The sequence below is a fragment of the Astyanax mexicanus genome, chromosome 1 (assembly GCF_023375975.1).
Source record: "Astyanax mexicanus isolate ESR-SI-001 chromosome 1, AstMex3_surface, whole genome shotgun sequence".
Classification (NCBI taxonomy): domain Eukaryota; kingdom Metazoa; phylum Chordata; class Actinopteri; order Characiformes; family Acestrorhamphidae; genus Astyanax; species Astyanax mexicanus.
In genome coordinates, this window is record NC_064408.1 from 51,557,285 (window position 1) to 51,584,645 (window position 27,361).

General features: G+C 37.7%; 1 protein-coding gene across 2 annotated transcripts in view; it reads left to right on the forward strand.

The window, feature by feature from the left end:
• Positions 1-27,361, forward strand: part of hmcn1 (hemicentin 1) — a 160,692-nt gene that overhangs the window by 54,004 nt on the left and 79,327 nt on the right. For both annotated transcript variants that reach the window (XM_049479752.1, XM_049479753.1), the window contains exons 11-23: positions 2,641-2,910; positions 6,507-6,648; positions 6,742-6,869; positions 7,080-7,193; positions 9,669-9,827; positions 10,091-10,285; positions 10,415-10,510; positions 14,350-14,477; positions 15,445-15,589; positions 18,896-19,008; positions 21,655-21,814; positions 21,916-22,090; positions 23,300-23,427. In XM_049479752.1, the coding sequence (XP_049335709.1) occupies positions 2,641-2,910; positions 6,507-6,648; positions 6,742-6,869; positions 7,080-7,193; positions 9,669-9,827; positions 10,091-10,285; positions 10,415-10,510; positions 14,350-14,477; positions 15,445-15,589; positions 18,896-19,008; positions 21,655-21,814; positions 21,916-22,090; positions 23,300-23,427 (1,953 nt within the window). The remainder of the gene's footprint in view (positions 1-2,640; positions 2,911-6,506; positions 6,649-6,741; positions 6,870-7,079; positions 7,194-9,668; positions 9,828-10,090; positions 10,286-10,414; positions 10,511-14,349; positions 14,478-15,444; positions 15,590-18,895; positions 19,009-21,654; positions 21,815-21,915; positions 22,091-23,299; positions 23,428-27,361) is intronic.

Here is a 27,361-nt window from a genome sequence, read left to right on the forward strand (position 1 = left end):
ACACAATAAAAAAATCGATGACAAAAACTGAACACATAGACACTGAACACATAGATTTCAATAATTACTAGGTTTAGTTAATTAGAGCAGGGAAATAACTAAGCTGTTCATGACACTGCGCCCCAAATCCACACTTGATCATCCGTACTATAGACCTTGAGAACACTCAACTGTATTTGGGATTTTAAAATATCTATTTTTGGGTTATTATTTCTAGAAAATGGTAAGCATTTCCAAAATTCCTTACTTTACTTTTGAAGCTAATCCAAGGCAGGGTTGAGGCAGAGGAAGATTTTGAGGCTATACCATGCCAGTAAATCAACACTTCATCTCTTCAACAGTGAATTGAAAACCACTTTAACCACTCTGAAGTGTATAGCTCATGGGAATTTATTTCCCCAATAAACATATGGTGTGTTAACACACTAAACCCTTAATAAAGATTTAGAACTAACCATGTTTAATATTGAAGTTGCACTCATAATGTAATCTGTTTCACGTTCATTTCTGCAGGATTTAGCACAAAAGCAGCTTCTTTAGTCAGAGTGCTGAAAGAAATCTGACTCCAAACTGTCTCCTTGCACAAACTCTCCTCACAAACACACTGACTTCCTGTCCTCTGGCCCCTCACTGATCCCTTCCCTTTCATAATGCTGGACCAAGGCCTCAGAGTTTTGTGAATCCACTTGAAAACCTAGACGCAAAGCTTTTCTCTACAATTTTGATTTAATTACTTTAGAGTAAATAAGCATTTTCAGGTCGAGGGACTCTTTTCTAAGGGTTAATGGAGGTGGGGCTTTATCGCTGTGTAAGAGGAGCAGGGGGGTGGGAGAGTTCCCAGTGTACATTCAAGCTTCAGATTTTGAGTTAAGTGTGTGTAGTGCTTTTTGGATTTAACTATCACAAGTATTTTATTTTTATTTATTTTTTTTCATTTTAAAATCTCTAGTATGAATAAATGCCATATGAGCTGTTTTTTGTCAAAAAAGCTTCGGTGATCTGGTATAACACTGCTTTATTCCACTGGAGGAGTAGGGGAGTGGAGGGGGGGGGGGCGATAGAATTTAGCTCTTGCTCATGAATATTCATACATGCAAACATATCAGCTCTGATTGGCTAACAGCACTGCGAGGCAGTGGACAAACAACAGTTAGAAAATGTAAAAAATAAAGATATTTTTACAGTAATAACACTCTCTACAATGTCATATATTACTTTACAAAATGTGTAATGCCCTGCTAAGTGCGGTTTAACCACTGACCTAGTCTGTAAAACTCCAAATCCACCGGAGATCCTATGTAAATCTATGTAAATACTAATTCAAGGGTTGACGTAGACACAAGTGCTTTTCCAACTCTTTCTGAATATTTTCGATTACTTTCTACTGCAGACAATGGAGGCTGAAGAAAAATTTTAATGTGCAGCATCCATATACAATTCAAAGAGACCTATAGTATTATACAAAAAACAAGTGGATTTTAGCGGAAAGACACTTTTAACAATCATTAACAGTATAGATGATAGACAATCAACATACAAATCTCTGCTATGAATGAAAATGTATCCAAACCTTTATGAACAGTTCATTAATAAGCAAAACGTGTGTAAATGTTACTGCTTGCTTCATAGGCTGGGTTAAATGAGGGTTTTTTTTTATAACAGTATCTATAAAGTGAGGTACAATGCATACACACAATGCATTACATGTATTACATATTGCAATACAGTGTTTTTTGTTAGGACAGTTACGTTTTTTATGTTAACTACATAAACCATCGTGTCCTAATAAACTTGATAGGTAAAATATAGCCTGTGGTCATGCTTACTGTGAGTTGCCACCAAAAAGTAAGAAGAAATCATAAAACATCATCACACTTAGTTTACACAGCAATCCTAAATCCAAAACGCTTTTTTTATTGTACAAAAAAATAGTAAAATAATGATTTATACTTTAATGTACAGGCGTTTTAGTGATCTAAGCACATTTAGAAACCTCATATTATCACAGATGCAGCTAAAAACAAATACAGTAGAGAAGTGACAAGGATTTCTCATGTTGAAGAACGGATATCACTTTATTGAGTAAATTTGTGTAAAAAAAAAATCTGATCAACCAAGAAGAAGTTTGAATATAAAAAAAATGATGAAAACATACCTTAATTAAAATCCTATTTTCCTATTCCTTACCAAAGCGCAGTAGTTTTTCCTGCATAACAAAAAAATGCTTTCCTGAAACTGCTGACACCAAGCCAGCAGAGTGACAAGCTCAGCTCCCCCCCTTTAATCCAAATTTATGGGCAACTGTGGATTAATCCTCCCTCTCATCCTAATCCACACATCCGTCATCATTATCCCTCTTTCCTCTCATAGATCAGGTTCAGTTTTCAACAGTTGTCTGACTGTGCAGACTGTCTGTTTGAAAAAGAGCATGGTAGCTTTTTTTGGTAGACTGCAGGCTAAATGTATGCAAACAAGACAACGGCTTTATATCCCAACATAATATGATCTAATTAAACAAGTTTCCCCAATACTTCCACTCTGTACAGTGGCACTTCTGGTCATAATAACATTTTTAATAAGCAAATTATTTCAATTATTTTCAAAATAAAACTACTTACTCTTTTGTGTGTTTGTGTGCAGAGCCCCCTCCAGCCGTTACAGTACTGTCTAACGCAACAGCATCACCAGGATCTGTGGCTTTGCTCACCTGCGTGGTAGCCAGCACTGTGCGTTATAACCTGACCTGGCAGCGTGGAGGCGTGGACATTCGACCAGACGCTCGTCTCCGACTTACCACCAACCTTTCTCTGGAGATCCTGCGTGTCACCCCAGACGACGGCGGCTGGTATGGCTGTGTTGCTGCCAATGAGGGTGGGGTGTCTTCCTCTCGCATCTACCTGAACGTGCAAGGTGGGTGTGAGCCTGTGAGCCATTAATGCTGTGTCAGAAATATCCTTACTGGTCATTCTGTCAAAGGCTGCTTTGAGAGTTTTTTAGTGTCTGCCTAAGGCCATATTATTCCAACTGAGGGGTTCATGGAACATAACTGCAAATATAATAACAGTAAAAAGAGCTGGAAAAGGAGGTTTACGTAATGTTAGCGTATAGAACTGTTTATGAGATTCTATGATTCTGCTTTAGTTTCAAATATCGTCCTTAAATTTCATCATAGGGAACTAAAATAAGGAAACGAGTTTCATCCTTTGCTTTTTGTAGACTTTCTTTGTGCTAATGAGGTTCAATTTAGAGCCGTAGGTCAAGTGATTCTGTTCAAAGTGATTCACTGAGTTACTGCTTCCCTGGCTAGTCAAGGCGTTTATGTAGTGCTGCAAGTTCCTCAGATCTGCCGACTTTAAGACTTGGTGAGATTTATGCCATTAGGATTGGGACTCCTGGCAGAGCAGGCGCTCTCCCTTCTCTCCAACACCAGATCCGTTTTCAGCGCAGCCCCTGCTCCAATATTTCACTGTAATAGTTTATGGGACGTGCAAAAATGATTTACGGTCCAGCCTGCTCACTGTGAGTCTAAATCCTGCGCTTTCCATTCATGTAGGCTCTTCTTCTCTAAACACTCAAAAATGTGAAATTGAGCTTCTACTCTGCACAGATCCCCGCTGCCCATCTAGGCAGGAGTCCAACTTTGGGCCAAAGCCTAAGGGTACAGATGATTAAGAGGCAGTGTCAGAAAAAAACAGCGGAAATGGGCAAATTTTTTTAATATGATACTTAAAACACCAATGGAGTGGCAGAATAACCCCAAAAATAACAATCAATTATATGAATGCAATAAATCAGTATTGAGATCAGCTCTATCACAAACAAACATTGGATTATTGGTACGTTTGTGGCGATAACATGATCTGACACCTTCATCCAACCTGACCATTATATGGATTTAGCAAGTTTAAGCTATACAGTATATTTCTGAGAACAAATGACAATCTCTGCCATCCATGTTAAATTGTACCGAAGTCTGCACAAGTCCAGAACACAGGATCTTCTTCCTATATTCCTATGTTAACTTTTTTCCTGCCCCAGAAAACTCTGAATAATGAACTGATTTGAACCAGAACAAACCAACTAGGTGTAATGGTTCTATAAAAAAAGAGCCTTGTTGTTTTGACTAAAAGATTGTAGAAACGCGAAGTGAGTACTGTATGTATTTAGAATATAGTGAAACCATTGCTTTTACCAAAAAACATTTGAGGAAGTCTCTTTTTGAGACGACAATATATATTGTCTATAAAACAAACAGGTCATGAAATGCACATATGTCTTAAAATAACTGTGATTTTAGCACCAAAATCATAGCGTATATCAAAGATGTGGTCATATGCTTTATGCAGAATCAGGAGTAAAGGGAGCTTTGATCACAATTTGTGGTGGGAGGGACTTCTTTGTCATCTTTGTTGAATGATGATCGTCTCAGTTTACTGCAGCAATTTTCTCTGGGACCTAAGACACAGTTTCCAGTGTCTTTTACCTCTTTTTCTCTCTTTCTCTCTCTCTCTCTCTCTCTCTCTCTCTATCGCACTTTTTCTCTATTATTCCCATCCACTTCATTTCTTTTCACAAACCCTCTATTTTCATACTACGTCAAGTCCTCCAAGTTGTAGTTTCTCTTGTCAATGTCAAGCTCTGCCTTTTCAAACAGCTGTCACACACACACACTGTGTGTGTATGTGTGTGAGTGTACTGTGTGTGTATAGTGTGTAATCACCACCTGCAGGGACTCCTGTGTTGTCCTAGTCATTATGACCCCTTTGAAGTGGAACTGCCAACATAGTGAGGCCTGGACACAACATATTGCCCAAAGATCCTGTACACTGCATCTATAGCTCACACACACACACACACACACACACACAGATCCTGCTGTGTTATAAGTTCAACTTTATAAAGTGACAGCAGATATGTGTAAATATTATGTGAATATATACCTGTCAATAACACCTGGCCTAATATGATTATTATTTCTATTGGTAAATCAGAATTGCCTGCCTGTAGCTCTAGGCCATATTATCCAGCTCAGACTGTAAGCTGCTCTTTAGCCACTGACGTCTAACGGAGATGTCGGAGGTGTTCGATTGTAGCCTGAGGCTGGTTAAGGAGGTGCGGCTGCAGTCAGTGGTGGGGGCCGGCTGAGCTGTTAAACATCTGCCTGAGGGAAGTCAGATCTATTAGAGTGCACTTTAGTGACTAAGACCCGGGATAATTACAGCTTTACACACAGACCCGGGACAGCCTCTCAACAGACCAAGCATGACTGTTCAGCTACATCCGACCATACGAAACAGCTTAGCCATTTCCAAAGCTCTGCTGGAGGAAGCCCAGTATCTACTGTTCCAATACCCAGTATATCTAATCGATTAGAACCTCTTGCTATGTCCTTTTGACAAAAATATCCAAAACAAATAACATTTTACACAACTTTCCATTGCTAAATGGTTTAATATAACCTCAACTAATTAATAATTGACACTTCTTAAAACTGTAAGCAGATATTTATTTTGCCATTTATCAGTGGTTCCCAGCTCTAGTGTTGGAGTATACCCTGCATATTTTAGTGCTTCCTACCCTAATAATTTTTTTTTTTTTTGCTTTTTTGTAGGCCTCTTCATTAGTTGATTAGATGTATCAGGGAAATACCTACTATACTTATATATGCAGCAGATGTTTATGTAATTGGTGCCTCAATGAATACTTAAAAAAATCACCAAATGTTAACACAAGACTAACTCAAGTTAATGGTTAATTAAATGTTATTTCATACATTTTAATTAATAAATAATGAAATTACCAAAACAATACACTCAAAAGCACACATTTTACACAGAAATTTGCTTGCAATCTACAATAAAAGTACATTTCCACATGCTCTGTGTAGTTACACATTCTCACTTCCCCAAATCTTACGGAAAATCACTCTAATGTTTGTATTTGTAGATGTCTTTAATAAATGAATTAGGCTCAAACATACAGCTCTGAAAAAATAAGACACCACTTCAGTTTCAGAGTCATAATAAATCAAAATTAAACTACAAACAAAATTTCTCCAAAATTCCAAATAAAATATTAGATCATTCTTTTTGGATCATTTATTTGCAGAAAAAAAGAAATATATTAAATAACAAAAAAGGGTTTTCAGAGCTCAAATAATGCAAGTTCATATTCATAAAGTTCTAAGAGTTCAGAAAATAGCATGTGATGGAATAACCCTGGTTTTTAATCACTGTTTTCATGCATCTTGGCATGTTCTCCTCCACCAGTTTTACACACTGCTTTTGCCACTATAACTTTATGCCACTCCTGGTGCAAAGATTCAAGCAAATATAAATTCATGCTTGGTTTGATGGCTTGTCATCATCCATCTTTATCTTGATTATATTTGAGGTTTTCAATTTGGTAGAATTAAAGAAACTGTATAATAATTTGTACTGTACAGTAAAAGGTTATTTTTACAACCAATTTAAAAACAGTTTTAATTATATATTTTTTTCCTCCAGCCCCACCATTGGTATCTGTGAATCCACAAAACCAGACGTTCAGTGCCGGGGAGGAGGTGTGGATCAGGTGCTCAGCTAAAGGCTACCCCACACCCACCATTGTGTGGACCCACAATGACATGTTCATTATGGGCACCAGCAGGTAATTAACCCATTTAAATAACACAGCACTGGACAAATAAAAACAGTAACCTTCCTAAAGATCCTCTCAACACATTATTCTCTTGTGCTCCAGGCACAGGATGACCCAGGAGGGGGCACTGGTCATCAGGAATACGGTGCGGAAAGACGCAGGGGCTTATAGCTGTCTGGCCAGTAACGTGGCTGGAACAAACACCCAGACTGCTCTTCTCAGCTATATCGGTCAGTACATTGAGACAAAATATACCTGAGGGAAAGTAAAAGTGTTAGTGAATATAACATGTTTTAACATTAAAAACAACATGTACTTAGTTTGGTGGTGTGTGGTAGTGCCTGAACTAGACTGAACTAGTTGTAGGAATTACTGTTAATTCCATGAGATGTTTTTAATACTACTCATGTCTAACTGTGACTTTCTCTCTGAATCCTAAGAGTCTCCTCAGATCACAGTCCCCCAGAGCAGAATGCTGACAGGCTTAGGACAGACTGTCATCATGGAGTGTACTGTAACAGGAATTCCACAGCCAGAGGTCTTGTGGTATAAAGGTAAAAATGAGGCCTCCTTGATATGTTTTCATATAGTATGTAAAACATTTTATATTACTTCATATTAATTTAACAAACAACTTATGATCCTTCTAAACAATCCATCTGATCATCCAGAAACACAGATAAACACACCATATACTGGTCAAAGGCTATTAATGAGCTAACATTAGCCTACCAACATAGGGTATGTTTTTTGTGGAAGACCAGGTCTTGAGTTAGATTTTTTAGCAGGGTACTAATACCTGTCTATGCCCACATTTCTGGTGTACAGATACATAGGAAACAACTCTCTATTGTATAATTACAACGTTCTGATGTTTATACATTTGTAAACTGTATCAAATTTAGTTGTCACAGCATTAGTACTGTATAATGAACAATTCTCACTGACAGCAGTTTAAACAGGAATCTTTTTCTAATCGTCTATTATTTCCAGCTCGGATACTGTTTTTTATTTTCATGCATTTCATAAGTGTGTATAGACCCAGAGAACCACAGCAGATTAGATGTTGTGTAGCTGAAACACAGAGAAAGACAGCAGAACAGTTTTAGCCTAACAGACGTATGCTAGTGCTTGGTTACCTCAGCTTGCTAAGGCTAAACTAGCCTTTTTTGGCTTGTATCTCTCAAGTTACAAAGTAACTATGTGCTTGAGAAAATGTAATTAAAGATAGCAAGTGTAAAACATTCACATTCAAATGTAAATGTATTTTTTTTATTATTTTATTGTGACCACACTTTAAGGGTGTCACACTAAGTTATTCTATGGGACTGCTCTGATAGTTAGCTAACCTAGGTTAGCTAGCTTACATAGGCTGGTTAGCTAACACTAGCTCCACTGCACTGAGAGAAGGTAGCCGTGAAGAGGAGTTTCTTCTTTAGCTAGTAAGAGCATCATTGCTAAAATAAACCATTTTTACATTTATATTTAGCTAATAGATTTTGTTAAAAAACGACAATTGATACTATCATCAGTTTAATCTTTGTGTGTATGATGGAGTATATAGGTAGTTAGGTAGCTAAGCTAACTAATGCTAGGTTACGTGTGTTGTCAAACTAGCCAACCAAGCAAACCCTAGGTTAGCTAACCTAATGGTTAACTCCATAGACTGTGTACAGCTGGACAGAGCATCATCTCTCAAAAGTGAAGCCACCACAGGTCGGGCGCCCCCTGCTGTTAGGTTGCAGAAAGCTGTGTAACCCCACCCATCCCCATAGGTTTCAATGGCAAAACAGACAACTTTCAATCACGTTTTTTTCCAATATACTGTAATTCTACCTCCATTATTTAAATGCAGCAGCTAGTGTAACCTCTGCTTATATTGTCAATTTTTTTATATCCCCACAGAATTCGGTTTGTAAAACGTTATTCAGCTCTATTAAAAAAAGGTGTGGTTATGGTAAAAAGGCTGCTTATGGGCGGGACCAATAACAGACCGTCAGCTCCGCTCCGCCCCGCTCTGCAGTCTGTGACGGCGAGGCAGCCCTCAGGGGCGGGGTTATTTAAATGAGTAGGCTGCTATCCACAGTCTTTCTCCCTCCTCTGGTCTCTACTGCGCAGAATCAGGTGTCAGGATCGCCAATATGCCGGAAGATTTTGGCTTCATTTTCATTGAATGAATGGGAACGGCGACACGGCGTCCATCTTTTTTTACAGTCTCTGGTTAACTCCATTTTACTTGTTTTTCATTTGCCAGCGTTTATTTAGCGTTTCTTTGCATGCTGAAAGATAAAAAAAATAATTTAGCTACTAAAGCAACTTACAAGCCAGCTAATTGTTGCCAGCAAGTCACTGTTCATGTTAGCTATAGTGTTTATTTTACCGTGTAGTACATTTACAACTCTCTATTGTATGGTTTTAGCTTTGTAGTGTAAAGTTACATATTTATTCTGTATAGTAACACATTTCTAGTATGCAGTTACAACTTTATTCTGTAAAGTTACACCTTTATTTACCTTTATTGTTCAGTAGAGTTATACCTTTATTCTGTATATTTACAACTTTAGGCTTTAGAGTTACACCTTTATGGTGTTTAGTTACACCATCCTGGTGTAGAATTAGCTACAACTTTAAGGTGTATAGTAACACCTTTATGCTGTAGGGAGAGCATTCTTTGAATGGCCTTGTGTGTAAAAGCCTCAGTAAAACAATAATGTCTGTTACACATGTACCAGCCTCACACCCATTAATGTGCCACTCTTACATCAATGCTGTATTAAAATGGCTCGCTGCCAATTAAAATAATCTGATATTGTTACTGTGTTCAGAAACTGACCAGTTTTGAATGGGATGGATTTGTTTTTGATTTATTATACATGACAGACGTGCTACAGCCAGTAAGTGGCAAAGCAAAGTGGGCGGAAGCATTAACTGGGCATAATGGGATTATATAAACATATGAATGATTTTTATTTTATTTAGTTTAGTCACCTTGTTTATTTCTTGAATCCTATCCCACATTTAATTTGTAGGTGATCAGCAGGTGAAGGCATCAATGTTTGTGAGTATGGATCCACAGCGGGGTACGTTGAGCATTCGGCAGACCGAGGATGCAGATTCTGGAGACTATATCTGTGTGGCAGTGAATTTGGCCGGCACGGCACAGGGGAAGATCACACTGGACGTTGGCTGTAAGCATCTATTCCTATAAACTATATAATTCCTATTATTCCTATTTTGTCACACTCACAAAAATCTAGTGGTTACCATTATATTATTTGATCATATGTAAACAAAAGCATTCAAAGTTGTGTGATGTCAAATGGTGTATTATAGAGAAACCTGGAAAAAACTTAGCACTCTCTAGCTCATTCTAACTCACTAATTCATTGTTGGTATTTTTTCTGTTATCTGACTGTTTTTATTCTTCTGAAAATCATACTTCTCATTCTAGCTGCCCCTAAGTTCACAAGGCAGCCATCTGATGTGGCTGCAGACATTGGCTCGAACGTCACCCTAACTTGCCATGCACAGGGCCACCCTGAGCCACGCATCACCTGGAGACGAGAGGATAACACTGCCTTCTCCTCCCGTCGCCATGGCCACAGCACTGTCACTCAGAAGAGGAATGGAGACTTGCAGATCACCAGTGAATATGTTTTTCTTACATTCCTACTTCCTTAAAAGCTGCTATTTTCCAATCCTTTATCATTGAGGCTTGGTTATGTGCTGCAGTTTGCAGAATAAACTAATCCTTATGATGTCTTTTGTCCCTCAGACCTCTGGGTAGAAGATGGTACCACCTATTTATGTGAGGCACAAAACCAGTTTGGTAAAATCCAGACCAAGGCCAGAGTCACAATCACAGGGCTGGGTAAGCTGTTTTAGATTATCTCTGTTACTAATTGCTAAAAATATTTCCACACAAAAATACCATTAAGAATGAATTACAGTCATCTTTGCCTAGAATAACTTTAATCCATCTTCAGAAAAGAAAATACACTTAAAGCTGGAATATTTATGACATTCCAAACTATGCTCCCATATACTGTCATGGCACCACAATAAAGGTTTCACACAGTGCAGAGGAGAAGTGATAGTGACTCCTGTTGGAAATTTAAACTACTTAGACTATTTAGACAGATCAATGTGACAAACTAAGCTCAAATTGTAAATCAGTCTCCTTTCATTAATCAGTGATATAAAAACTTGTCAGTGGTTTTGGATAGTTTAATTGTTTCATCATAACACAGTAGAGCTTCTGTTATTTCTTTGCATTACAGAAGCAATAACATAGCAGTTGTGTAGTGTATTTTAAGTTAAATTTAATTATGTACAGATATTTTAGTGCTGTAATGCATACACTAGCTTGCAAAAGTATTCATACCCCTTAAACTTTTCCATATTTTGTCACATTACAACCACAAACATAATATATATTTAATTGGAATTGAATGTAAAAAAAGGCCAAAACAAAGTGATATACAATTGTGACACGGAAAGAAAATTATGCATATTTCAAAAAAATTTTTACAAATAAAAAAATGCAAAGGGAGGTGTGCAAAAGTATTCAATCAATACTTTGTAGAATTAACTTTTGCTGCAAGTCTTTCAAGGTGAGGTTCATGCCCATTCTTCTTTGAAAAACAGCTCAAGCTCAGTCAGATTAGATGGAGAGCGTCTGTAAACAGCAGTTTACAGATCTTGCCACAAGTTCTTGATTAGGTTTAGGTCTGGACTTTGACTGGGCCGTTTTAACACATAAATATGTTTTGTTTTAAACCATTCCATGTTTGTGATTGTAGTGTGACAAAATATGGAAAAGTTTCAAGTATGAATACTTTCGCAAGCCACTGTAAGATGCATAACTATGCTATTAAACCTGAAAACTGAACTGCTACAAAAGGTTCTTATGCCATGGAATAACACGGTTTTGTTCTGTCAAGAAGCATTTTTGTAAAATAAATGTGTGTAAAGAACTTATTAAATGTTCAAAGATGTAAGTGTAAAGGTTTTTCACTATTTAAAAGGATCTTTACACTCATTTTACAAATCTTTTTTTTTTTTTACAACAATGGTTCTTTCTGGAATCAGAAATGGTTCTTTTAAGTATATGTGCAAATAATATATGTCACTTGTAGAAGTTGCATACAAACAGACTACCTGTGAACCTGTGAACTTCAGCTGTATGCTTAAATTATGATTGGAACGCAGGCAATCTAGTGTTTCTATGTGCGATCAAAGAGCTGGAGACACAGCCAGGGCTCCTAGTCGAGCCTTTAGGAATCTTTTGGAGCTCTGCTGGAGGAACTCGGCCCTACAGGCCTGCTGGACTTCGCACTTCAAAGCAGATATTAATCAGATGCCCTGACTCACACAGGGAATTGCTCCTTGTGCTTTATGAGGATTTTAACATGAAAATTCGAAAGTGCATTTTCTTCGCAACTAAGTAATTTTTTTAGAGTACATTTGTGGGTGTGTGTCTGTGCATGTGTCAGGGCAGCTGAATACAAATGTGTTTGTGTGTTTGCATGTCTATGTGTGGTCTTTTAAAAGCAACAATATTGCCATATGTAGGCTAAAGGTCATGAAATACTGCGCTCCCACGAGTCTCAGTTGTCCCATAATTCTTTGCTCTGTCCCGCTGGCTCACTGACATGTTTTATATGTCCTGAAGTGCAGTCATGGAAACTTTACAGGCAAAACAGCAGAAGTGTGGTCAGTCGGCTCAGTGTTCTGCGTCAGTGTTTAGGCTGTTATTTTCAGATTGCCAATTTATATTCCAATTGCAACACATTGCTGCAGAGTTGATGAGCTGTTCCATTAGATATTTATCACATTCCAGTACTGGATGAAATATTGTTAAATAATTTAATATATCTTTAAATATAGTCTAGTTAAAAGTCTATTTAAAATTAGAGTCTGTAAGTTTTAAAAAAATTGTAATTACACAGAGCATGCTAAATAGTACTTTTAAAACAGACATTGTTGTGCAGTCGCTGTTCAAAGTGAATGAATCTGATGATTTTAGTAAGGATTCCCTATATTAGCTTGACAGCTATTTTCAGTCCTAATTTTGTATTTATTTGGTTTAATAATGCATAAATAACAGATGAAGACTGGGGGTTGCTCTTCTGATATCTTCATGTTCACAGTAGCTCTTGTGTCAGCACCATTAGCAGCACCAAGGCTGCTTAGGTGCCCAGCAAAATGAGTTATAGCCAAAAAATGTATGTATGGATGTGAATGGATTAAAAAATATTTGACGCATCTACTCAGTGATAAAACTCTTGCATCTGGACTGCAATTGAAAAAAAACAGGAGGACTAGAACGTTTTTAGACTTTCTCAGTCACGTGACATCATGTTCAGTAGCTCCTCCATTTCCACTTGCTGTTGTGTTTACGTGGATCTCCATAGAAACGCGTCCAAAATGTAATTACAGTGTGAGGCAGTGGACAAATAGCTATTTTATTAAATGCGAGGTGACGAAACTCAAAGATTTTAGTCCGGACGGGTCTAAAATTACAGAAGGACCACAGAGTTCAGCAAAAAACTGTAGATAATTCAGTCTGTAACTTTCTCAGAGGATGTCTGAGAAAAACACGTACATGTTTTTTTACAGAGGACCCCCCATAAAAGAGAAAATTACCTGAAAAACTAATCCTATCCAGATAGGGCTTTAGATGGATGTGTTATTGGATGGAAAGATGGATTATTGAATGGATTGATACATGCAATTATATGCTTGGGTATCCATACAAATAAGAACTGGTGATAGATGGGTGAATTGGTGGATGGATGAATAGATGAGTGGATGTTTAACAATTGAGCCCCAAGATTCCAGAGAACACACTTCCACTGTTCCACAGCTGGGTGCGTTATCCTCCTCTAAGTCACATGTGGCATTAGTTAATGGTGACAATGGTTAGATATGTTTCTGCTCCAGAGTGTCCTAATCTATTGGCAACATTTTTCTACAGGGATTAAACAGTCCTTGTGGGTGTTTGCGCATGGACACACTCTCCACTCTTTGTTGGAAACACATAAAAAGCCTAAAAGAAGAAGTGAGATGTGAAAAAGTGTGTTGTTGAGAATGGAGTGTACTGTCAGTGTGGTATGTGTGAAGAGTGGGCTTGTGTCTGGACACCATATTGAAGCTCTCTATTCTACAGCGTCTCACATCATCTGACAGTACACTGCTGAAGTGCCAAGTGATTTGTTTGACTTGAAGTGGGGGGATAACATGACAGATTTAACAGAGCTGTCATGCACAATAATGGATGTATTTGTGTGTGTCCATGTACTTGTATCTGTGTCTCTCTGTACTTAATGTATATAAATATCTATAATTGTTTGTTTACAATCTATAGGCATGCACTAAATATTCTGTACTTTAGGCTTTTGATAGATTTTTTTGTTTCATTTTACATTATTCATTAATTGCATAATTTATTTTACAAAATCTTGTCTTGTTTCCCACAAGTTTCTGTAGTTTACAAAATATACAAAAGTTTACAGTTTTTCATTTGTTTGTTATAATTAAAAAAATAATAATTTAAACCAAAATTATACATTTTACTTTGTATATATCCATTCTAAATGTTTTTTTATCATATAAATAAGAATATTTTTTAGTTTAGAAAACCATCATGCACTCTTGCATGTGATCACAAATTTTTGTGTGTGTGTGTGTGTGTGTGTGTGTGCGTAGTCTCTCCTGTGATAGCCTTAAGTCCTGCAGAGGTCAGTGTGATCGAGGAGCAGCAGGTCACTCTTCCCTGTGTGCTGCTAGCTGGAAACCCACTTCCTCAGAGACACTGGATCCATGAGAACACTCTGGTGAGTTTAAACACATGCAAACACTCACTCACATTTAAATACACACACACACACACACACACACACACACACACACACACTAGGGCTGCAACAATTAGTCTATATAATCGGCAATGAGCATTTAAAACTGTTTCTTTAATTTTGAACCAATAGAAAAAGTTAGTAACAGAAGCTGTACCCACAGCAAGCAGAGATGGAGGGCATGGCAGAAATAATTGTTGACTAATCGGAGAAATCATTGGTATAATAGTCAACTACCAAAATAATCATTAGTTGCAGCCCTAGCACACGCACACACATATGGGCTTGTGCTGCAACAATTGATGTTGACTATAAAAATTTGTTGACATAGAATTTCATTGTGAAAACATTGTTAATGTGTGATGGAGTGCACTACACCCCAGTGTGTCTGTCTATGGAGTGATAAAGATACCAGAAAGTGCATTTACCTTTACCTTAAGAGACATTCCTTGAGAGCAGGGTTGCCAAGTCCAGTAAAATATCTAGCCCCAACTCTGCCTTTCAGACACTTAAACTAGACCAATATCTAAGTTTTCTACATACGTTTGCAACACAATAAATTTTAATTTTAAAAGCTTTGCAATGAGAATGATTAAAACATGGTCAAATTAATATAGAAGTATAAAGGAATATATAAATTACGTTAAAATTTACATTTTAATATATATATATATATATATATATATATATATATATATATATATATATATATATATATATGTGGCCGAGAGTTTGTCAAGGTGCAGTTTAACATGCATTGGAAACAAATGGAGGGCATGACAAATGACGACTAATAATTTATTCACGACTAAACGACTAATTGAAAAAATAAACAGCAGGGGGCTCGTATACTTTGCTGTTTAATTTTTGCTCATATTAGGTGGCATCTTTTCATACTTTAACATTTAGATGTGTCTCAATACCTGTGTGTGTGTGTGTGTGTCAGATAACTTCAGGCCCGTATGTGAGTATCCGGCGAGATGGCAGTCTGCATATAGAGCGAGTCAGTGTGCAGGATGGTGGAGAGTACACTTGTGTGGCTGAAAACGTGGCTGGATCCAGCAACCGTACCACAACTGTTCACATATATGGTAAGATTATACTTTTTGCCATCGCCTGACCTTAGCTTAATGCCATTAGCACTTTGTAGAAGCAGTCTGGTGTACAGAATCATTTTCAGAAAAATGCCAAATCATTTGCTGTTTGTATAAAATAGACAACACATGGTGTGCACAAGTGACAGGGTGTTGTGTAAACCGGACAATTCAAAAGACACTGCCTGTCTATTTACCCAGGGATTAATGCAAAATACTGTGCAGGAAACCACTCTTACTCTAATGCGGAATCCCACAGATGTTTTAAAAATGTCTGCGTAATGAAACAGATGTCAAAAAATTCGTTCACAGGGTGTTGGTGTGAATACACCTGTTCTTGAGAAACCTAAATAGTCAGAATTGTTCACAGAGGGCTGATGGGAAGCAGATGTCTGGAGAGTTTAATGCCTCTAAAAGCTGCATCAATGAAAGTTATTCTGTGATAGTATGATGTTTTATGCCTTTTTAAATAAATGGCAGACATTAATATATACAGCTCTGAAAAAAATCTGAGAGCACTTCAGTTTCTTAATCGGTTTCTCTGATTTTGCTATTTATAGGTTTATGTTTGAGTAAAATGAACATTGTTGTTTTATTCTATAAACTACAAACAACATTTCTCCCAAATTCCAAATAAAAATATTGTCATTTAGGGCATTTATTTGCAGAAAATGAGAAATGGCTGAAATAACAAAAAAGACGCAGAGCTTTCAAGTTTTGGGAGTTCAGGAATCAATATTTGCTGTAATAAACCTGTTTTTTTATAAAACATTATTTATCACAATTCTCCTCCACCAGTCCTGCACACTGCTTTTGGATAACTTTATGCCTTTACTCCTGGTGCAAAAATTCAAGCAGTTCAGTTTGGTTTGATGGCTTGTGATCATCCATTTTCCTCTTGATTGTATTCCAGAGATTTTCAATTTGGTAAAATCTAAGAAACTCATCATTTTTTAATGGTCTTATTTTTTTAGAGCTGTATGTTGTTCTTGGGCAAACTAGCACCAAAAGAAATATATATTTTTTTAATATTTGGCACTATGTTTCTTTTATCAGCATTGAATATAAGCACTTGTAAGGTGTGTAAGGCTATCAAAGTTATGGTCATTAAATAAAGTGGCTATATTTGTGCTGAATATATTGTATTTTATATCCCCTGTTTCTTATCACTACCACCTCAAAGTTTCACTTTAGTGATTAAAAAAACAAGATTGTAACAACTGGAGAAGAAGACCATCAAAATATACGAAAGTTAAAGTTTCTGAGAGTGAGGGAAAAAATGCCTGACATTATTCGTCAGACAACCCTCTGGTTCCTCTGCATGTGCCATACACAATAGGGCTTTATTTCTCCCTCACTGTCTCACACACACACACACTCCTGGAGAGTATCCCCAGTCATTAATGCATATTTGATTTGAGACAGAGCGCAGTGAAAACAGAAGCAGCTGTGTAGTGCAGGCTGGTCCAACACAGGAATACGAGGGGAAGAAAATGGGCTCCCAGTTCTGTTATTGGAGCGTGTTTTTCAGATCCATGTACCGGCCCACCCTTACCGACAGGAATTGACCATGGCATGTGAAAAGTGGGTTTTAAGAGCCTGCAATGAGGTAGTTCCAGTACCATGTCTCACTTTTAAGAGGTATATGAAAAGACCAGTGCTGACATTTACTGCTGCTTACAGGCAGTATAATATGCTTCAGAAAGGATTTCCATGTTGTACGCAAGAGAAAAGAGAAAGCCAGCCGTGAAGAAAGATAGCAAAAGGGATATGGGTGTGTTCTCTTGTGCATGTATTTCAATGAAATATTGTTTGTCCAGTCAGTTTTTTTACATTTTTGTTTATTCAGATGTTATGGTAAATATGTATTTCCTATGTGCAAGGCATCCGTTATGCAGTATTTAGTTGTTAAAAGGTCCACTGCCCTAATAAACATAACTTTATTAAATGTCAAAGATCAGTAACATGAGCGATTCAGTGTTCAGCCAACCTTAAACGGGACCAGCCCTGTTCAGTTTAAATCAAAGTAAACTTGGCAGCACACAAGTTGTCCAGTTAGACACATAGACCATCATAGACGCCTGTTAGTTTCTAATTGGCAAAACTGGCGAGGTGACAAAGTCATTTTTAAAGCTCAAGGGGTTTATTTAACTACAGTAAAAGCAATACTGTCCAAATGGAAAAAAATAGGAGCAAGAGTCAACCTTCCCAAGAATGTGAACCCTCCCAGAATCTCTCAAAATGCAAGGTATAAAATCACTCAGGAAGCGATAAAGAACCCAAAAACAACATCCAAAGAAATCCAAAACTCTCTTGCTTCTGAGGTCAGTTGTCACTAATCAGCCATCTTAAAACCCTAGACACAAATGGGATCCATGGCAGTATAGTATTGCAGAAAAAAGTATAACCAATCTCAGGTTCACATAGAGTCCAGGTACAAGGTATTCTGAATGTTTTCCACAAAAAATATCTTAAATGAAATTTTTGGATGACGTGTCCCATGACTGCTGGTAAAATCGTTCTTTTAAAGAAGAAATACTGCTTTTCGGGCTCCAAATGGAGCAGAGAAAGCGCTGCCACTATAATCAGGAGTATGCCGGTCTGTTCATGTAGCTTGCCATCAGCTGCCGGAGAGACCACAATTGGGTGGGTAGATGGCACTCTCTCCGCACCCCAAAGGGTCTGCATGTCCGCAGCACAGGGCGTCTGTGAGCTAATGCATCAGAAACGAGCCGCTGCACTTTCCTCCGAGTGCGCTGTGATGCTACTCGGCAATGCTGCATCAGCAGCAGTTTAAAAAGAGGCGGAGTCTGACTTAACATGAATCGGAGGAAGCATGTGTTAGTCTTCACCCTCCTGGTGTTGGGGCATCACTAGTGATGGGGGGAGTCTTAATGAGTGGGTTGGGTAATTGGCTGTGCAAATTGGGAAGAAAATAGGGATACAAATAGAAATAAAATAAAAAAAGAAATACTGCTTTTCAAATTTAGAACTTCATACCAACTATAAAGCTTGGTGGTGGTAGTGTGTACCTGGATTCCTTTTCACCAAAAATGATGCTCTGTAAGAACTTCAAAAGAGAATATCAAATAAATTTGGCATGATTGGATCATGTAACAAGAGACTTTGTCACCACACTGTTTAAAGCAGCGTTTTTATGTAAAAAGTGAATAGAAGTCTAAAATATCCAGGAATATATGTTTATGCTGGGCACGCCCTTTGACATATTAAATCAAGTCAAATCTTGTTAATATGTCACATTAATGCACATGATGTGTGTATTTGTGTTTTTCCATATTCCAGTTATGCCCACTATTCAACATGGTCCACAAGTGTTCAGTACAATTGAGGGAACGCCCATTTCTCTGCCGTGTCATGCTCGTGGAGTGCCCAAACCAGACATCACATGGGCTAAGGTATACCAGTTTACATACTTACACATCCATGCATGTACACACTTTTATAAGAAGTTTAGATGAACAGATTACTGTAGTACTATATGTACATCATTCACATAAAATGACTACTTGCTTTTAACTCCTTATTATTTACATCACACAGCTGCACCCAAACAGAGGTTCAGGATCCTATTTGTGTTAATTGTAGAGAACAAAACATTTAAGGCCTTCCGTAATTTATAGGAAATAAAGAAAATATATCTTTGATTTTAGTTTATATCTTTGTATGTGGAGTTATAAATATAACTTAATTTTGATAGATTGATCCACACCCTTACTCCTCCCACTATTTACCCTATATAAACCCTCACTTCCTGTCTATCTGCGTGTTGAACAACTTCACACCCACCTCCTCCCAATCTACCTCCTTCTTTTCTTCTATCTTTTTTTCTTCCCATATCTCTTTTTGCGGGGGGCTTTAGCTTTAGCGAGCAAAGCTGCCCTGAACTCCTGCCCAAATCCTTTTTTTCATTCCAGTCCAAGGGCATGAGAAATACTAGCAAATAAAACTTTAAAGTGTAATGGTACTGGAGTTATTTCATGATTGAGACTTCTTTAATTTTTAATTTTCCAAACAGGAACTTGTGCATTCAAATTTTTGTTGGCATATTTTCTTGTAGCATCTAGGTACATATGGCAAAGCACTACTGTCTACTAGTGTTAATTTGTGCAGGGCTGTCATCTTAGATTCTCTCAACTTTCAGAGTAGGAAATCCCTCTTGTTCCTGTTAAAATGTCCTCCACTTGGAACTCGGAAATTCTGATATTTGGATTAAAATGTAACACGGCATTAGCTGGGCTAACATTTCCTTGGTTTGTGACAATAGTTTCCGTTCACCACTGGTTAAAAAAAAAAAAAATAACTGTACAGGCACAGTACACACACTGCCCTCCTATAGTTATTGCTTAGTGTGCCTTTAAGGGCATTGTGCTTATTTGGTTAGGGGTTCAATCAGTGTTGTTTAATTTGCAGTGTACTTTTATTTCTCCCACATATTTTTTGAATGTTAGAGTGGTGCAATGGTCTTCCAGTTCATACAGTCAGATGTGTGTCTGTGGTTTGGCACTTTTGGTTTTGGTTGGACCCAGAGAGCAGTGCTGGAGAGGTCTGTTAAAGCCACATCTGCCTCATAAAGTATTTATATCTCAATGGTCTTTCAAGAACAACTGGGGTGAATCCAGGTCTGCAAAGGGTACGCAGAAGTGTGTGTGTGTGTGTGTGTGTTTGGATGTGCACTCGTTTCTGGCTTCTCCAAAACTCTTTTAAACGTCTAGTCTGGCTTTTGGACTCATAAAGTTGGTGGAATTAAGGGGACAGGGCAATTGAGGTATGAATTCAGACTCTGTAGAACTCAAGTTTTGATTGAGTTCCACCTTTTTGCCCTGGAAAACCTGAGAAACTGCAACTTTACCCTCCATAATGTATCAAATACATGATGGTTGCTTGCTGTGGACTGCATAAAGAGGCCTGCAGCAGTAGTGCTAGGATCTAGGCTCAGGTTCCTCTGTGTGAATAGTGATCACAGTAATGTTGGACTGTAAATTAGAAAAAGTAACTGATCATAGATCAGATTTTTTTGTTGTTCTTGCTAAATAATATAAATCACTATATGGATAAAATATTTGGGACGCATTCATTGTTCTTTGTTGTTGGTGTAACTGTTTCTAATGTCTTTCTACCAAATGTTAGAACATTACTGTGAGGATTTGGTTGCATTCAGTGATTAAAATGTTAATGACACAGGATGTTGGATGATCACCACCCCACCTCATCCCCCTCAACTCCCTAACTCTTCCTCATTTCAGCTTCATTCTAGAGATCCACAGTTCCACTATTTTATACTCTACTGGACCATGCCTGGCATAGGGAATAGTGCCAATAGGTTTATGTTATCTGCTTCAAAAAGTCCTGTTCTATTGACAGTTCTTCGCTACAAGCACTAGACAAGCAGTATGAGTGCATTTGCTCATTTGTGTCGGCAATGGGTACAACCTAACCTTTTCAGACCCTGTGTCATTTATAATGGACATCATGTAGTGAACAGAACACTAATTGAGATCTGTTGTCCATCAGAAAAGATCAAAAGTCCGCCAATGAAACAGTAGCTTAGCCCCGCCCACTGCACTGGACAGCAACTCAGACATCAGGGCAGGTCAGCACTACAGGACAAACTGTTTAGAAATAAAAAAAATGAGTTAATTGGATTTATTTTAACACTCTATTTTTGTATTTTATATTATGAAAATAGTGTTTTATTTTGTGTGCATTACAGACAGTAAACAGAATTCTTAAATTTTTCCATCACTGTAATAAAATTCAGGTCTGAAAGGGTTAAAGTAGCTGAATGCATTCAGCAGAAGGACGTATCATTATTATTTTTTTATTTTTACATATCATGCTATGTTTAGCCTGCAGCTGATTGCACATCATTTTATTTTCTCTGTCAGAACAAGTCAACTCCAGTGAATCCTGTAAAATCTTAAGAAGTTCCAAAAATATGGAAAACAAATTTGGAGCATTTTGTTGTGCTGTACTGAGCTGCAGCATTGCTGTCCAAATACTGTTGGAGTCCACTGTGTTTGTGTGTGTGTGTGCTGTTGCAGCGTGGAGAGATGCTGGATCTGAATGGTGGGCTCTTCTCTCTGGAGGAGGACGGCAGTCTGCACATCGCCTCCCCCAGTGGGGAGGAGTCTGGAGAGTTTGTGTGCACAGCCACCAATCCAGCTGGATACAGCTCCAGAAAAGTCCAACTCACGGTCTACGGTTAGATTCCAATACCACATCTTACATATGCTTAATTTATATTGCCTTTAAAAAGCCTTTATAGATAATATGTGTTTGTGTGTGTATTTGCACGTGTTCAGTGAGACCTAGGCTGGGCGGGGGTGGAGTCGGTGATCAGACTGGATCAGGAGAGCTGGTAGAGATGTCTGTAAAGCTGGGTGAGGATGTAACTCTGCCGTGTGAAGTACAGAGTGTCCCACCTCCCACCATCACCTGGGCCAAAGACAAGCAGCTTATCTCCCCATATTCCCCCAGGTAAACAGACACACACACACATAAATATAAACTGTACTTATATACATACAAACATACATACATACATAAATACATACATACATGCATATATGTACTGTGATCACATTCTGTTGTAAGGTTTGCACCAGGTTAGATTGGACAGATAAATAGCAGAAAAATGCTCCATGCCAAGGACAAGTATGTAATTAAGAGCGATGTAGCTTTAATAAATCAAATACCTTTTTAAAAAAACTTAACTAGAGAACCAGAATGTTTCAATATATATATATATATATATATATATATATATATATATATATATATATTGTCCTTTTTTCAGCATGAATGTGTATATATAAATATATATATATAATGTATGAAGCTGACAGTCAGCCATTTTCAACATTTTAGGTTAGCCTAAAATTCAAGTGGTGCATTTTCTTCACATTTTTAAGTGAAAATTAGTTGCTGTACATAAAACAAATTCTTCACATTTTAGAGAAGTCAGAATTTCTAAAAATAAAATAATTTAAAGGTGCTTCAGACATGGTTAAGCTAGCATATTCATGTACAGAAACTCATTTATATTTAGTCTAAACCTATTTTGACCAGTAATCACATACAAACCAAATAAATATCTAAAATGTAATTGATTACTTTATCACAGTTTTGTGTGAAAAAAGTATCCCTATATGTGTTGGACACAGGTTTAGTTTGTTTACCTCTTGTGTAACCTATGCCTGCAGGGAATACACATACATTTTTATTTTCTATTTCTTCCTCTCTTTTTCTGTCTTTGAGACATTTGATGAATAGTGGTTTACATAAAGTCCATACAGATTGTGGTCCCATTTGAAAGCAGTTCAGTTTGGCTTGTTGTCTGGATATGAGTATCACTTTCTTCATGCCCAGGCTCCCACAGAGGGCTAACTCTGGGTTGTTAAGACTTAATTGCAGCCTTAAGGCAGAGAGATTTTGGTCAGATCAAAATTACACAGCAATCAAACTCTCTCACTTTCAGCTCTGTGATGGAGCACAGGGGTGTAATTTAGTAAGCTTGTCAGTATTCTCCACAGGCGTGTGTTGTGGTTGTGTGGGTAGTGGATGTTTGCTGAGGGTGTCTAACTGTTTGTGCATGTGTCTAAAATCACATGTTCTGCCACGCTACACGTTCACCAAACTCCATGTATTAATAACCAGCATCCTACGACTCCTCTCTCTGTCTCATAGACACACTCAGTTGCCCTCAGGCTCCATGAAGATCACAGAGGTCCGCGTGACAGAGAGCGGCATGTATCTGTGCGTGGCCACCAACATCGCCGGCAACTTCAGCCAGTCTGTCCGACTCAGCGTCCTCGGTAAGACCTGCAGGAGCATTGCTTATCTTGCGTCTCATCAGCAAACATGTTAGAATAAAGTACTTTATGGCATTTGCCATTTTGTGAATGTCCCTGAGTACCCCCACAAATGACTAAATATATAATAATTCCCAAAGAGTAAAAACACACCCTTAGATTATAATGGGTTCTTCCAAAGCAATAGATTTTATATGCTAGTAGTGCTATCCAAAAAATCTTATACAACCTTCAAAATTTGTAAATAATTTAAATACATTAAATGCTTTAAATGCTTGGAAATTTAGCTTTTAACTTCTATATTCCAGACACCCAGTTGCAATGCTTTGAGGCTTTATACCCCTCTAGCTCATTATAGTCTTCAATACTATTCTATTGGCAGTTTTTTGAGACCAGTTATGTTTGAGTAAAATTAACATTGTTGTTTTATTCTATAAACTACAGACAACATTTCTCCCAAATTCCAAATAAAAGCATTGAGTGTGCTGTCAGAATAGTCCTCCCAAAAAACATTTCTGATTAGCTAATATTTTATCATTATCAGCATTACATATTAAAAATCTGACTGTAGGTTTACTGGTTTTCCATTTCCATTATAAATAAACAGACTATATTGGTGTTGTAGATATTGATTGCCTTGGTTAAACCCCTTTAATAAAATCAGTAGTAGTTTGCAGTGTACAATTTTCTTTAAATCACACTCGTGTGTAAATCATGCAATTATTTTATTAGAGATTAATGTAAAAGTAAAAAAAACAAAATGAAAAGAAGTAAATAAGAATAAATAGGTAAATAAAAAAATAATATGTTAGATTTATCTTTTAAATGCTGTAAGCAAAACATATCAAATTTTACCAGACACTCTAAATCCAGTTTTTTTAGAGCCAGCCTTATAATCTAACTGACAAACAGACCCTTATACCACAGTCATATCTCAGTCTTTGTATACTAGACTATACCTCCTGTCTGGTTCATTTAAACTATCTGGGACTTTAAAGGTCACAGTAACAAAGTGCTAACAACAGTGGCATGTACAAACAGCCATGTCATTACACATGCTAATCCGCTAACCCCTGAGGCATTTGCCTGTCAGCGTGCCCTTAGCAGCTGTGCTTAGATCAGGCTGTGCAGACAGCTGTGTCTCAGACTCATGCAGTCCACTGTGAAATCTGATTACACTGCAGTATTGAGTCTGAGAAACTGTGTCTGTAAGAGCGCAAGGATGAGGTAACCCTGCTTAGACATGTGATTTATGGTGTTGAAATCTTTGAGGAAAGTTTTGGTTTCTGGATTTGTTTTTGATTGTCCATATCTGTGATTGTTGCCAAACCCCCCCCTTGAAACATTTGATATTTGATTTGTCATATTAGTGTTAAGTGTGCACTTTTTGGGCAGATATTTTATTTTAAAACGAACAAGTATTATTCTTTTTTTTTATCTTATGCCAGGTTCACACTACATGACTTTAAGAGTGGCCAGGTTGTTGTGTTTTTCACACTACAAAACTTGTCCTGTAATCAGAAATGTTTAGTGGATGTGGTGTGTACACTACAAAACTGATCACTGTTTACACACACATTTTAAAGTCTTTCACCAGGAGAAACCCAGAACAACCTACTATTTAAAAACATACTATCACTAGTAGTATAATTCTCTGGAATGTCTAATCAAAAGACCAACAGGAGCTAAGGCCAGTCATTCCTAAAGACACAAAACCTAGTTTCATTTTGCAATATATAAGCATTGGCAGGCTGGTTCTTCTTAAACTGCCAGTCAGGATCAGGCTTTGCTAATTATGGATAAGTATACTGTAGTTTTTAACACTCACACAGCTATCTTTCCAAATAGAGACCTGCAGCTGCCCCTACTAAGAGATCTGGCTTAGAAATGTGTCATTTGCACTTTTTCAGTGGCTTATATGGCTTTAAAGCTCTAGGACAAACTGCTCCTGTTCTGATGACTCATGCAGCTGTAAATGCTCTTTAATTCAAAACAGAAGACAGAAAAAGATGAATAAGGTTCTGTTTTTACAAGGCGGTGGCCTTCAATCCTGCCAGATTGTCTTGAGCTTCAGTAATTTGAATTTAGAGTGAACTGAGCATAAATTCCTTACGACCTTCTCAACATTTAGATCACTCTACAGAGCCGCTATCTCTGCATGTGTGAAAACATGCATTCAAGGGGGTGCCTGACAGCCCCCATGAGCCACATGAAATGAAATAATGGTATCTTAAGCATATTCAGAGACATTTGTGATTAAAAACAGATTTTAGTTTTTGCGTATCTTCACTTCAATTAAGCCGTAGACATCTGAATGGAAGATTACAGTGTTTGAGAAGATGAGATGGATCTTTAGAAGTCAGGCAGAAAATGAATGATGCAGTGGAATGAATGGGCTCAGACAGCCAGCATGTGCAGAGTGATCTTATTTGGATGTCTTCCAACACAGGCCCATCCATAATCCAGGTCAAAGTACAAAGCAACAGGTCAAACACAGAGAATTAAAACGATATATCAATACCAGAGAAGACTTCACAAAGAACAAGACACACAAAGGTGCTTTAGGTTAGATATTTACACTAGCATTTTTTCTAGACTGGGAGCATTTAGTATGTTTGGTTAAGTGTGGAAGCTGTTTTTGAGCCCAGGAGTACCAATCCTGAAATCAGAGGTTAGCTACAAGTAAAGTCAGATGTAGTCCACTGCATGGGTGGAAGCTAGCTGCTCCCGGGTACACAAATGGAGTGGTGAAATTGATTTATTTTGTATGATGACATTCAACTTTCCATCAGTATATCCTAATAAAAGCACACTTTGATAGGACTGGAGCGAGGGTGCCTTTATGGTAGCTTCCATTCTCTCATGTTGTCTTTACAGAGATTCTGTATTGTCTATTCTATTAGGACTCACACGGATAGCAGCCTCGTTCATTCGAGTTTCTTGGGCTTGCAGCTCCTGTTGCAGGCTTTGCATGGCGGTAAATAACTTGCTGAATCTAGGTGTAAATTCATCCTTCATTGTTTGGATGGATTATAGAATCTTGCTAGATGCTATTCGGTTTGTGTGTTGCTAGCATCTCCCTAGGCCGCTCCGTCCATGGCTTGCTGCTTGGCATTAGTTTCAGCTTTTGGTGTTTTTTGTGCCATTCTGAGAGGTTTTGCTGTAGGCATTGTTGAATTGAGTTTTTATTGTTGAATTTTACAGAATGTTTGCGGCGAGCTCCAGATTACGCATAATTAGCACTGCACCATAATTGGAAGTCCTTGACTGGAGTAAGGGTTCTATAATAAGCTCAGCTTTGTGGACTAAGTATTACATTACATTACCTTCCAGGAGAGAACTTCATATGAGACTTTATATAAGACCAACTGAAGCATTTCTAAAGCTGCATTATGAAAAGTAAAATTTTGTTATCTAAGACAGTTCGAATAGAGTTTTTGTATGTGAAAACAAACCAGCGGTAATGAACCCCTCCCCCAAAGAAGGGCAGAATTGATGTGGGAGTGGATTCAAATGAAAACACCCTTAGACAAGTTCTTAAGAGAGCTGCAGCTATTTCTTGTGATGAGCCTTAGATTAGGAGCAGAGATTGGCTACTAGGGATGGGAATTGATTTTTCCGATTCCGATTCCTCTATCGATTCTGTGAAACGATTCGATTCCTTATCGATTCTCTTATCGATTCCAATTTGGGGAAAAAAGGAGAGCAAACAGTTTCATAAGCACCAACTTTGTTTACTTAAATATCATACGACCTTACAAACTCAACAACAAGGTCAACATGTCCACAACAATGTGCAACTGGCAATATGGAAATGTAGCAAATACTCTCTAATAATGTTGTGTGCGCAGATGTTTGTGCATATTTGATGTATTCCCTCCCGGCGATGTTATCAAAAATTTACAATGGTTGCAAAACGCCTGTTGCCATCCTTGTG